Source organism: Stigmatopora nigra, chromosome 1 (genome assembly GCF_051989575.1).
Source record: "Stigmatopora nigra isolate UIUO_SnigA chromosome 1, RoL_Snig_1.1, whole genome shotgun sequence".
Taxonomy (NCBI): domain Eukaryota; kingdom Metazoa; phylum Chordata; class Actinopteri; order Syngnathiformes; family Syngnathidae; genus Stigmatopora; species Stigmatopora nigra.
In genome coordinates, this window is record NC_135508.1 from 9,895,146 (window position 1) to 9,909,829 (window position 14,684).

The window sequence follows — 14,684 nt, forward strand, 5'->3', positions numbered from 1 at the left end:
GTGCTGTATGAAAATAGGCGTGTCTACACGCTATGTGAGAGTAAAACGCAGTACTATTACTAAATGATCTGGGATTATTGATGCCTATTTTAACAAAATTATTTGCTCAAATTAAAAAAAAAAGAAAACAAATGAAACCTCATTTTACGTTCGTAACTTCACTACATAGGTTATATTTTCCTGCTGGCTACTGCTTGTCAAATTTCCGGAAATTATGCGAAAAACAAAATGTCACCCCCCCAAAAAAAACACGCAGATGTTGTCTTTGGTTTTTACAAACGTTTGAGCAACACATATTTCGTAGGGAGTTTATTGTCATTTTGAGATAATTTGCAAATGTTATGATTATTAAAACAAATGAGAACATGACATTCTGCTAATGACAATTGCATTACGTATTAATAATTTTATTTAGATGGAAAGCTTGACCGGAAATTTGTCAAATGATTACAATTTATGTGATTCCGATTGATTGTCTCTAGGCAGTAGGCTCCGCCCTTTCACATGAGTACATATTATGACGTGGTTTGTTGGAGAACTGAACACAGTGAAGAGAAAGGAAATGGCGATGCTAGGAGGCTTTAGTGCTACACAGCACAAAAAAAATGTCTCTGACACGAGCGGCGATGTGTCCGAATTCCTTTGTCCCGTTTGCCTCGAGATATTTGACAGTCCGGTCACAACACAGTGCGGCCACACGTAAGTAATCATTGTCCCCGCTTGACAGCAATTCTCGTTGACACCGTCTCCCATCAGCAACGCGTCGTCTATGGAAACCATTTGGAAATAAAGTGGTTGTTTAGTCGACTCATTTACTCACTACGGCCTTAGTTGTGTTGAAACATTTTCTTTTTCAAGGCCTAGCACAATGCTGATGATTGATGTGCGTGACCATTTAAGATTTTTTTTCTTCCGTCTACGGGTTTTGAACCTGCTCTTATGCCTGTTAAAGAGTAATAACATGGAGAATAACTATTTTCACTACGGCGTTCTCCCTCTATCGCGACTATAGTTGGAACACGTCAACTGTTATGAGCATTCTTTGTCTTTTCTGCCCACTTGATTCTTTAGCTAAACGCTAGTTTGCCACACCAGTCTCGGTTTTGTTTACATCAAAGACAGCACTTGGGAGTTGTAGTCCTTTAGTCATCCGCTTGTTTATTACACTATCCATTAAGGACTACACGTTTTGCATCTAAGTCATGTGATTGTTAATGCTGTACAGTACTTTAGTTGTAATTTTAATGTTACTTTTCAACACGAAACTATTTTTTTTAGTGTTAATAAAATAAGACTACATTTATCACGCCTCCTAAATTCTCATAAAAGAAATGTAACTTTTTACTTTCGTGGGACATATTTTCACATTATTTCAGATGAGCAATTCTCATTAAGATATAGGCTCATTTTATTCAAATTTGTTCTGTTTAGATATTGAAAAGGCGGTTTAGGATGTAGTTCAGGCCACTCTTGCTCGTTTTGTGTTTTTGCTGCTTTTTCTGCCTTAATGATTTGATTTGGTGATTTCATTTACTTTGATTTGCTTTGTACTTTCTGCTTTTGCTTTGTTGTTCTGCGGCCTTGTGACTGTAATGCCTAACTTATAATTATGCCTTTCTTGCTCCTATCACAATGACATTTCTCAAATACTGGATGTATAAAGTTATCCAAAGTTAAAGTTAAATCATCTTTTAATCATCTTTATCGTTTCCAACCTTTAGGTTCTGCCAGACTTGTTTGCAGAAATGTTTGCGTCCACAGAAACCTGCGTGTGCAGTGTGTCGAGCCGCGCTTGGCCATTGCACAAAAGCTGTGGAGCTCGAGGCCCTCATCCGATCATCTGTGGCAGCGTGCAAAGGGTGTGGAGCTCAGGTGTGTTATGATCTTTTTTTACGGCCATTCTAGTAAGATTAAAAAAAAGTCAATAGAAAAAATGATTATCAGGCACTTGGAAGGAATAAGAAAAAGCAAAATCAACAGGCAGTTAGATTTCTTTGAAATATGCACCCTTGCTTTACGATGTCTATTAATACACACCCTTGAGTTTTGAAGTGGGGAGGTGTGTATGGATGAGAAATTACAGTATTTAGTCTATATACATGTAGATTTTGGTGTTTATTATTTATATGAATCTGATGAGGGGTGGTTTGCTAATGCACTGTTTTACTTTTCAGGTTGGCCTTTCTCAAATGAGAGCCCACACTGGTTCTTGTCCAAAATACCAGGAGTACATTGAGGAAGGAGTTAGGACCACTGCCCAAAGCCAGCCTGCTGTAATCAGGTCAAGATACAACATTGAACTGTGTAAAAATACTACTTTGGTATGTAATTTAGTCCTACTGTAAAATGTAGTCAGTTGATATCACAGGTAGGATTAACTAACCTCAGTCAGGAAAAAAACATCAGCGTGACAGTTCTTCTTGAGTTTATAAGAATAACAAAAACCTGTATGAACAGGAAGTGGTGAATTCCTTACGCTCCATGCCAATGATGACAGTCTCAGTCGTGTGCTGTATTTCTGGTAACAGAGATAAAACCCATACAATGCAATTTAAAGTAATGCCTTTTGATAAATGTGCAATTCAAAATAGAGCACGACTAATTTATAACATTCACACTCTTTCATCTTTTCCATTAAAATTGAAGAAAATTCTACCTGTGTTCAGAGTGACCTATAAAATATGTGATTTATGACTATTTACAAATTGAAACAGTGGACTCCATTTTATCAAAAAAAGTTTCGTCCTATGTTTTGCATTTTTTTTTAGTAAGGTATGGCCAAAATACAAGTAATTCTTCTCCAATGTGCACTCTCAAATTGGGCTGATCTCGTGTACAAAGCGATGTACGGCCGGTGATTTTATGACTAAAATTATTACCAAGCGTAATATTCGTAGTGTATCAGTATCTTATTTTGGTCACATTAGTTCCTTTTAATTTGTGCCTTCTGGTATCCACGACTCGGCCATCTGGGGGCAGTATAATCATGGAGATGTTGCATATGGATGTCACAGTAATTTTACTTTATCAGATAGGAGCCTGTGAATATTTTTTTTAATTATATTACTCTGAGTGTTGTTCAGTTACTTTTCAAATGTATTTGGCTTATTTGGGTAATCAAACTGACACGTTTGGAGCCTGTTAATGGCAATTTGAATTCTGATTATTGTAATCGTGCCATTATTTTGAACTATGTGTTAGCTTTAATATAGTGCAATTGAATTTAACATTCTATTGTGTGTAGGATGTCACAAAACATTCAATGATGATTTTTACTAAAAATATCTTAAATTGGCTAGGTCTTGTATCAGGCACCACTAGGATTCGTTCTGCTATCATCTTATGCTTAGAAACAGTTGGAAAAAAGAAAATCAAGCAGCATGGTTATTTTCAATTGTTTCCTTACAGTGCGGTGCCAAATCGATATACTTTTACCTGCCCTTACTGCAACTGCCACAACCTTGATCAGGACGGCCTGGTTGAGCACTGCACTACCCAGCATGCCCGTGATGCACGGCAAGTGGTGAGAAGTCCTTCAGTCAGCTGCATCACCCGCCCTTCATGCACAGCTAAAACAAAAATCAGCGTTATCTTCTTTGTTCATAGGTTTGCCCCATTTGTGCTTCGATGCCATGGGGGGATCCAAACTATAGGAGTACTGATTTCTTCCAGCATCTGAAAATACGGCACACTTTTTCATACGACACCTTTGTTGTGAGTTTGTGCACTACCTATGTGATTGCTCAATTCATCTGTAATTAAATTAATATGCTTGATAATATTTTGCACAGGATTACTCTACAGACGAGCACACAATGATGCAAGAGGCTTTACAACGTTCCCTTCTGGACAACTGAAGTGTGGAAACATTCCCAAGTAGGAAAGGGAGGATGAGGTGCGATGTTTTTTTCTTTATTTTTATTTTATTTTTATTTTTTAAGGCAGAACAGCACGCTTGTATTTCCATTTAGAAATCATAATCTTGGTGAATGGCTAATGAGTTTCATGAGAAGTTGTACCCATGAATATAGAGGTTTATGATGGCAGGAATAAACCGTGCATCACAGTTAAAGAGCATACTGTCTGGTTTTTAGGTATTTATTTTACGGTATCAAATCTTCCTCTCTGGTTCAACTTGTTGAGTATTTACTAACCAATAGATCAATTTATTAGTTGATGGATTTTTTTTAATGCCAGTATAAAGGTACCACCACCACTACCACCACAAACCTCGCTGCTCTGAACAGTAATATTAATTTATAGGAATCCCAAACCAAGCATGGTTCAAGGGTAGATGGAGGTTCTTATTCCATTTATTTGTACATGTTTTGTCCTACTACCTATGTGTATAATGTTATTTCACAGGTTTTATGTAACACCTTAGTGTATAATGTGTCTTCTGGAAAGGAAAAAATGTGTGGGTCAAACCCTGATGTTTTATTTTGTTTGTTGTCTTTTTTTTGCCCCAGTTCCTCAAATGACAGGGCTAATGATTCACTGAACAAACTAATCCAAGTGTGCTGTACTGCAGCCACCTCAGTGATTTTGGTGGCTAATATTTTGCATGTGTTTTGGCCAGTGGGGGGCAGTAGCATCCCAGCCACCCTGAGGTAGCCGTTGTGGACAGTTGATACTGTCCCACCGTACTTATATATGTGCTCTACTGTACTGCTGCTCTTCCTAAGATTTCTCTTAAACTAGTCTTGACTACAATTTACGTAAATCTGCAGATTTTGGTCATAAACGAGCGACCGCTTCGCTTGTAAACAATTTACAGCAGATCAAATATTTAGTTTTGTCATGTTCCCCATCTTAGTTCCTTTGGATAAACTTCATCAGTGGTGACTGTTAAAAAAACAAATTGAATACAAGCTGTCAGTTCATAGTTAGTAAATAATAATAACTGAAGAGCATAGAGCTGCTGCACCCATGCGCGCCACCATCTTATCATTATCATCATCTTATCATTATTAATTATCATTATTATAGGCCACTGCTGTTGCTTCCCAAAATTGGCACCAGATTGTTACGCAGCTATTTCATCTAATGGCAATAGTGTGGTTGTGTTTCTGTTTATTGTCAGTGTTTTGTTCTTTACTTTGCCAAACACCGTTATTTTTGCATTTACTTGTATTATGAACAAACAGAGGCTATAGTCACTCTGCACAATAAACTCAGATGAAGTAGCTGTGGACTTTCATGCATCTAATGACTTGAATAGTCTTTGGTGGCACTCTCCATTTAAATGTACAACAACTTTGTCTCCAAAATGTTTAATAACCCTGTCAATAAACCAATCACTGCACTAAAAGCATGACCTCTAGTAAAATGTAATGAATTCAACTCTTTGTCTTTACATGGGTAATGAAGAAGGATTGAATGTAAATACCAGAGATGAATGATGTTTGTAGCTCTTTTAAAAATTGCCAAATGAGGGATCCTAATATGATTCTTATCTGCAGAATAATAATCTTTAAAAAAAAAAGCATAATGTTAATCCAGGCCTGTGTATATTGCTGTGTATTTCGTTCACTTCTAACTAGTTAGGTTTAATCTAATTTCTTATTAAATCCCTATGTTTGTTTGAATTGGAGTGGCACTTTGTTTTCAAGAGTGATAATTGTATATGATATCAGCAGTAAATGAGTACAGTTTATAAATACAGACAAATAAAAATTCCAATGCTCCATCAGAGATTATCTATTTTTAGAACGGGCCTATTGTAAAATTATATGGTCATTGGGCTACCGGCATCACATTTGTGTATTTTAAGTTATGGTGTTTGAGGTGGCTAAGACCTGGTAAACATTTTCTAGCTGTCTATTATAATATAATTGCCTCACTTTTCCCAAACATTAAAAAGTCCCTAAAATGATACCATTGATTAATCACAGTTATAATTGTCAAATTTCAAATCCATAGATGTAGAGTTAAAGACTGTTCATATATTTCCCTAATAATGCCAGCAATTTCAGATCAAATAAGGTTCAGTATTTTGTTCTTAATTGGTTTAAACTAGATGCAATAAAACTCAGGATGGTATTGTCACACCAACAAACATGTTGCATTGTATTTATTGCATGTAGTTGTGCTAGACTTATGATGCAACTCAAGCCCTTTGGTGTTTATTGTCTTTGGGGAGAGGAAAGCTTCTCATCTCTATTCGACGCAATTATTTTCGCTAAATGGTATTACACTGTCTCACCTTGCTCTGTGTAGAGAATCTCACCCACCAAACGTCTTGATGTAGCCCCCCTTTCTAGTTTTGCTCTCGGCAGATAGGGGAGAGATATTAGCTGCGTGAGAACTAACGAGATATTCCAGTGCTCCTGGGCAGGAAGGAAGTGGAGCCGAAAAACATGGCAGCGAGAAGTCTTTCTTGTCTGTTTGATGGCTGAGCTAAAAATGGAGAAGGGGGGCAAGGTAGGGAATAGGAAGAAAGATGGGAAAAAAGGAAGAGAAGTGAACACATTCAATAAAATTTTCATAAAGTTCACTGAGTGGTGTCTTTGATGCAAGCCTAAGCTACTGTGTGGAGTCTGCAGGCCATGTGGAGGTAGCAATTAATGCTACACGTAGCCAGGGGCTTCCTGCAAAAAAAAGATGCACTTTTTTCTTAGGTATGTCGTAGACACACTGTACCAACATTTGGGCTTTCAACACCTCATTTTCAACCTTTTCGATCTAATGTTTTCTCAGCATTCTATTTTATTGCATGTAAACTCAGTCAGGAAAAATTCTTTGCATCGAAATATTTACTCTTCTATTCGATAAAGTGTACTGGATTATTGGGTGCATTACTGCAAAATGTCACTGCATTGTTTTTTTTTTGTCTTACAATGTGGGAAATATTGTTCGAAAAATCATTTATTTATTAATGGGTTTGATGAATGTGATTATTGTGTGGAATGCTGGACTAAATCAAATGGTTTTGCAGGAGTGTTGATAATGTAAATGCATGATAAGGCTGATTAACCTATGGACAGCGCCAGATGACCAATCCATTTTGACTAAGAGAGGCTAGCAGGGATCATTTGGCTTCCTGCCACAATGGATTGGACGTCTGGTGCCACCAATGGCATTGAAAGATAAGCATTCACGGTCAGTCCTCTCAGTTTAAATGAATTGGATGACTATCACAATCAATGACAGGTAGTGAGCTTGTATGGATGTACTGGATGTGCCCCACAGGCCATACTTTGCTCACCTCTGCTCTAAAATATAGTATGAAGAAAGTTTGACAAGATCCTTGTCACAAGAGGTAGAATCTCTTCAAATGCCAGAAAGTTCTCCGCACACATCTCCCACTTTCTAATTTTGCTGAGCAGGTATCTGCCACGAGGTGTGTGAGCCATGTAAGAGGAGCGTTGGGAGTTTGTTCACCATAAATTCCTCAAAGTCAGGAGAAACAGGAAGAACGGGAATCCTGCTTCCCGAGTGCAGCAGCTAGGCAATTGGTCCTCTCAAATGTTTGAACACAAAGTGCCAGTGGCTTACCCAACTTCAATACTGGAATCGTACCAATTCCGCTTCCGCTTTAAAACTCTACCCTCGTTGCCAGCCAAACACAGACAGTACTTTGTATCAGCTAAACTGCATCTTGCATTGTTCACATTCCGTTTTTGTGTCCTCGTACTGTGACTCTTGTCAATAGAAAGTCTAAAACAGGTTTGGAACACATTTCAAGCAACAGAAAAGCATGGGATAAACCAGACTTGAGTTGACCGTTGAGGACTTTGGTGGGGGGCTAAAAAGTTGTAGGTGCTTAAAGAGTTTTTAAAAACCCTAGCTATGGCAAAAAATGTTCTCCTGGAAGTGAAAATGAACATCAATGATTCATACAGCTGTCAAGAGGATTGCTAATCATTATATCCTTAGTTATTTATTTATTGGAGATTCGCACTGCTGCTGTACTAATATTTGAAAGTTGAGCCCTCTAGGGTGTAAACAAAAGTGGTGGTGTGGCTCCCCACACAACCAGAACATCCCAGGTGGGACTAATAGAGGAATAGCAGGACAAGTGGATCTAAGTTTTAGTACCCCTCCCTCTCTTTACCCCAGTAGGCCCGGCAAAATTCATAGGGTACTCTATGTGTGCGGAAGTGAGCTAGCCCTAGAGCTGTTTTTCTCCCATTAATTTTTCCATTTGAAATCAAATCTCAGAGGGCCTTCATGGGGGAGTTAGAGAAGGAGAAGAGGACAAGAATGCTGACAACCTTATCAAAAGGGTTGAACAAATGTTGGGTGTAGCAGCATAAGTGTCCAAAAGGGGAGGCTGTTTTCCTTTCATAACCAAAATCTCTTCACTTGCTGGAGAATTTCTTTCCTTTCTCCAAAGTGGTTGGTTTGGTAAATACCCAGAAACCTTGGTAATGTTCCATGCAGTATAAATGAGGATTTTTTTAACTATATGTATAGAATTAAATGGAAATGTAGCATACTAATTAATACATTTTTGTCATAAAAAGTCACGTAGGAAAACTAATATACATAATTTACTTTGAATAGTACGAAAGTGCAATAATTACAATAATTTGTTCGAATACAATGAGAATATAAAACGTCCTTCCTTATGCGGGATATTTAAATGATCTGTGAATGGAAAGGAAAAATGAGGACTGTGTGCCGCCTTTATGGGAGGTGTGTACGTGGATGGTACAGGTTTTTGCCGAGTTTGATGTGAATTATTCTGATTAGAATTATTTTAACTCTGCTATCACCATTCATTTATGAAATTTACAATACATTTTGCCCATCGGAGTTATAGTGGTTCACTCGGCACATTCAGTCAAGGCATGCATGAGCTTAATTCGCAGTGGTGTGTATGAGAGCGAATAGTTTTCTCTCTATGTATAGCCTACAACTGACTGGCGACCAGTCTAGGGTGTAGTCTGCCTTTCGCCCGAAATTCAACGGGAATATGCTCCAGCACCCCACGACGCTGACCAGGATAAGCGGTGAAAATCAATGAATGTGATTTGCAAGCCTAGCAGAACAATTTCCAGAACAGAGTGTATACATTCTTTCCTTGAATTTGTCGAATTTCTGCTGATTTGTCAAACCATTCTCAGATATTATGTTTTTATTCGCTTGGAGAAGACCTGTTGACCTCCATTCCCCCTACATCTAGTAAATGCAACCCCCCTGCACACCACCTCAGTGAGTCTCCTTCAATTCCAATCAGCACACTCCACCCTTTTTTCCCAGTCTTTCTTTGCAAAAAGCGCCAAGGCTTGCTAATCTGTCAATCACATGATGCCGCTTTGTGGCACTGACGGGGGTACGTGACGGTGGGCCCCGCACCTCAGTAGCACAGACAAGCTCGATGATTAACCAGGCAGGTAGTGAGTCAAAGTGCTGACAGCAGAAACAAACTGACAACTGATCTGAAAGACAATAGTTCCACTCCCTCTATTTATCTTGTCATGCCAATTAAAGAATTTGTCCTGGAAAAAAATGACAATAAGAAACTCTCACACAGATGGGGAACACACACACGCACTCCATACTACATGTCATATAAATTGAAACACTTACTTTTACATTACTTACATTTACACCAGCATACCCTTTTTGAAGGAAGTGAACTTCAGACCCCGTGCTTCAGCTTCTTCCACAGAGTTTCAGTAGGATTTAAACCAGTGCTCACAATGGCCATGTCAATATAGTCAATGGTTTTGCTCATTCTTGCTTGTGTTTATTTTCCTGATGCAAGACCTGGAACTCACACTAGTGCATTTCACATATACATATACACATATACATATGTTTCATTTTCTACAGCAACAGAACATAAAATATTTCACAGTAGTTTATTTCTAGGACAACTGTCGGTAGACAGAAGCGGAACCGAAAAACTTTCACTTTTTTATTTCAAACTGAATATGTGCTATTACCAAGTCAAAAAAGAACAATAAAGATAATTGCAAACACCCCGTTGAGGTGCAACTGCCCAATTTCCAAAACCTGCCAATCTCTCACCACACTAATGTGTCAATGTCATTTATTGGTAATCACTACCCCTAAGACTTCCCAATTATTAACTAGAGCTGCTGTGTAGCATTCATATGAAAAACTTTTTTACCTCCCTCCACTTCCTGTGTGTTGTGTCTTTACTGGAGGGAATGGTACGACAACGGCGCATCTGTCAATCAACCGCTCCCCCCTACCCTGCCTCATAGTCAGCCGTCCATGCAGCTTCACTGGAACTAGCACTTCCTCGGCTCAATGAGTAACTAACCTGCAGGTATTGAATCAAACTGCTGACAAGCAAGTGGAGGGCTGGGAAGATGGGGTCTGTGTAGGTGGATATAGAAAAAGCTATAAAAGGAAGGGAGGCTGTGGATGACAGTCGTATCAAATCGTGGCCCACCTCTATGACGTAACCTTTAACATTGCAAAAAAAGAAGAAAAAAAAGATGGCTCCTTTCCCTGTCTGTCCATCTTTTTTCCTTCTCCCTCATTTATTTGGCTCTTAAGTGGCACCCTTTGATGGGCTGTCCCTCTTCCTCATCTCGTCTTCTTAGACAGATGAGTGCTGTCAGTGCTCCCATCACTGGCCAGCTAAACATTAATGGCTCTCTCGCCTGACAAGTATTGGCGGGACAGAAGGGAGGTGAAAGGGGGATGCTCGTGGACAAAACAAGGGATAAAAAGGAAAAGTGATGGCTTTATCTACTTGACAGACCCTCTTTTGTTTCTCTGAACTTGCTTATATGTATTTGTACTATCAGCAGATTCTTGGCTCCACATGACGGTTTTATTGCTATGTTTTTCCTCCCCTCTTTGGAGATGGACCCCTTTGTTTTCTCATTACCCCTCATCCTTCCTATTGGCATATCTGACATTCCTTCAAGTATCTGTGGATGTTGGTGTGTGTTTATCAGCATTTGGCATGGCTCGTGCATGCTTCCCTCTAGGCACCTTTATTCTATCTTTTGGAAAGGGCATCCTGAACTTTGATGCTCTTACTTGGAATGGTAATGAGGGTCATAGAGAAGAGTCATTTGATAGAGATGTCGTGCAAGCAGAAAGGAAGGAAAAGTGAAATGACGGGCTACAAGAGAATTAGCTCTTTAAATGTATTTAAAGTATTTGAGGAAATAAAGGAAACATCTTCACCGAGGTCAACCCCTCCGACTTTACACCTCCTAGAGTAACTTCTTTCGGACTTATTGTTGGCCCCAACTCAAGTTAACCGATGGTAGAGTTTGAACAATGAAAGGGCTATTTAGCTGACGATAATGTGAAGTTCAGTCAGTGGCTTAATCAATTGCATTATCGATTTTTCGGCTCCTTCTTCTTCCATCTGGCGGTGGCCTTCTATCGCTCTCTGGCTCCTGTATTTGTCCCTTCTGCCGACGCCGGTACGTTGCTCTCACTGGTGAATGGACAAAGCACAATTCAGGCTTTGCTTTCCACACACTTCAGGAGTCTGTCCATTTCCATTGGTCACCATGTATTTTTCAAATCTACACTGAGTGTCTTTGGCTTAACTTTGGACGCTTATGTGTCTTCCAGCCAACATTCTTTTATGGTTACCCCAAAGGCCTCCTAGGGAGAAGCTACCCACTTGCCCAGCTTCTTCTCCCCAGGCAGCTTCTATCCCCTCTGGGTTCCCAGAGCAATGATTAACTTGGATTCTGATCAATGCTTTTGCTGACTCTGATTCGTCACTTGGGCCTTGCAGCTGCCATGTAAAGGAAGCGTCAACTCTGCGCTACCTGTGACGGAGCATGCCCGTTCCATCATTTACACAATGGTGCGCATGTACAGACACCCCCACACTCCTACTCTGTCTAAAATGACAGCATCACATGAAAATACTAAGTAATCTAGATCTTATATAAAAAAAAAGTATATACTCACTCCAGATTTAATTATCGTGCATCTGTCTTCTGGCCCGGTAAAGAGTGGTTAGCACGTTGGCCTCACAGTTCTGAGATTGAGGGTTAAATCCCAAACCTTTCCATGTGGAATCTTCATGCTCTGCAAGGACTTGCGTGTTTTTTTTCCCCGAGTCCTTCGGTTTCTTGCCGCATCTCAAAAACATGCCTTGTAAGCTGGTTGAACACTCTAAATTGCCCTTAGGTATGAGTTTAAGGTTGAGCATGAATGGTTGTCAGTCTCCTTGTGCCCTGCGATTGGCCATCAATTCACGAATCCAAGCATGGTGCATATAGTTGGTTGCAATAGGTTCCAGCACCCCCATGACTATGAGGATAAGTGGTATTGAAAATAAATGAATTTGAATGAATGATCATCCATGATTTTGCTGTTTTAATGAGCTATTTTATTTCAGATGAAAATAGAGAGATTGATATAAATATAGTGGCAAAACAAATGGAGGAATCAGAAGAAAGATTGATATCACTCGTCACCCGTGGGTGCTTTACCTTGACAGTAGGGGAAACCCTGGTTTCCTGAAGATGACAGTGAGTACAATGGCTGAGTGTTCTGTCAGCACATCCTTCTCACAGAGCCGGTTAATGATTCTGCTGCCGCCGTCAAACTGGAGAGAGGGATGGACCGAGGGAGCCGTTGCGAGGAAGAGGTAGAGGAACTGGCATTCTCCTTCTTATAATTACAGGGAGATTAGGAAGGCTGTTTATTTTTGCATATTAATTGCCTGGAATCTAACATTGTTATACTCCCGCAACAGCATTCATTGAAAAGCAGATTAAAAAGTTCACATACTGTACAACAGGGTTGCCAAACTCGTGTCCTCGAGGGCCTCTATCCACTTTAATTTCTACTGTCCCCCTCCACCAACATACCTGAATCAAATAACCAGGATCTTTATCAAGCTTGCTGATGAGTTGATCATTTAATTGAGGTCTGTTGGTGGAGGGAAACATGGGAAACAGACTGGATAGGGGCCCTCATGGAATGGAATTTGGCACCCCTGCTGTAAGAGATGAGCTTCTAGAATCTAGAAGCTCATCTATCTAGAATTTAGAAGCTCATCTATCTAGAATCTAGATAGTATAGTATAGCATCTAGTATCAATCACAGAACAAAAAAACAGACTGCATTTTTACAACCATGATTTTCACTTTTACAAAAATCTACATTAAAATTTGCCCTATACTAAAATCGTTCTTTCAACGTATAGGTACTTTGGTGCGGGCAGCGTGGAATCGATTCATAATCATTTGCAATAGGATTTTGAGTACGAAAGGTTGTCTGCCTCGTTATGTTCCCCACGTCTGACTGACAGGGTGTAGTCTGTCTTCCATCCAAAGTCCGTTGGAATAGGCTCCAGCAACCAGTATTACAAGCAGTACTGTTCCAACAACCACAGCTGTCAATATTTTATCGGAAATAACATTTTTAACTGCATACATATACTTTCTAAACCTACAGTGTAACTCACAGTGTTAGGCCTTTTGTGATGAAAATCAAAATTCTTCTTTTTAACTGGAGCTCAAACAAATGTCAAATTACAGTAGATCTAGAGAAGTTTTTTTCATTTCCTCTCTTTAGGTACTGCACAGCATGAGTTGGTTAAAGTATTAACCCAGTGCGACTGAACAATATTGCTAACTGGTGTGTGGAAACAGGAGGGATCAAAGTTATCATGTCACAGAAAAAGGGTCCTTTCACTCAGCCTATGCAGCCTGTCCACTCCATCTTAACATTCCATTGAGAAGAGCCACTCATAGCAGCTCTTAAGACACACCCATCCTCCCACTCCTCTATTCTCTCATTCCCCCCTTTAATTTCACGCAGCCTCTTCCTACCTTTCTGCACTCTTTCTTTCAGTTACCAACTATAATCATCAGTTTCCCCCTTTTCATCCTTCTGTCCCTTCCTTCATTTGTCGTCCATCTCAGCATTTGTTACCTGGTGAAATTATCATGTCCACATTTGATAAGTGGTTTGGCGAGTCATAAAAAGTTTATGCATGCAATGCAGAAGCCTAATATATTTCCCGTATTAATGTAGCTGTATAGAACGGGACGAGAGGAGGATAAGAGTGCAAGAGGTTGGGAGCCAGAGGGAGGCCACCGCATTAAGAGATCATCAGCCATCTATATGCTCTGTCCCTAGCCTTCAGTACCACATATCCGTTCCATGCTTTATGGTCTTGATGAAGCCAGAGCTTTCTGTATTTAAGTGTTCCATAGCCACTAAGAGTTCAAGATGCTTATAGCACAGGACGTAGTTATCATTCTCTAACCACAAAACTATTGGCTTTAGCCCTAATGCTTGCTTCTCCAATGTTTACATTACATTTACGTCCATGCATTGGCTTTCAGTATGCATTATATAGTAATGGGTGCAATTAGAAGTCTTAGGAATGAATAAACAAAAACATTCTATAGTCTCTTGTTTGGTGAGTGAATTATAACTAATGAATTCAGGAAATAATTGCTGTTAAAATGTAGCCCATGATAAAAAAAACTTTGAAAAAACTCTCTATTTTATTCAAATATTCTCAGATGCTGTCTAAATTCCAGTGAATGTAACCATAATAATTTTATAGTAATTTTATTGGGTACTTTCTTTGAAAAGCATATTATGTTATATTAGTTAAAGTGAGCGGATGGACAACCTATATTGAGTGGAAATACAATATTTAGAAGATAATTTAATGATACTTTATTAGCCAAGTATATAGAAATCTTCATTCTCTAAATTGCTGCTCGTTGTGCGTTCCTGGTAAAACGCATTTGGAACGA

The 14,684-nt window shown here is 39.3% G+C and overlaps 1 protein-coding gene across 1 annotated transcript; it reads left to right on the forward strand.

Moving 5' to 3' along the window:
• The first annotated feature begins 510 nt into the window (after positions 1 to 510).
• Positions 511 to 5,588, forward strand: rnf114 (ring finger protein 114). Its single transcript, XM_077727787.1, has 6 exons — positions 511 to 699; positions 1,722 to 1,872; positions 2,175 to 2,281; positions 3,409 to 3,523; positions 3,607 to 3,714; positions 3,792 to 5,588. Exons 1-6 carry the CDS (start codon positions 518 to 520, stop codon positions 3,855 to 3,857), a joined length of 729 nt encoding a protein of 242 aa, XP_077583913.1. The 5' UTR covers positions 511 to 517; the 3' UTR covers positions 3,858 to 5,588.
• Positions 5,589 to 14,684: the final 9,096 nt, after the last annotated feature.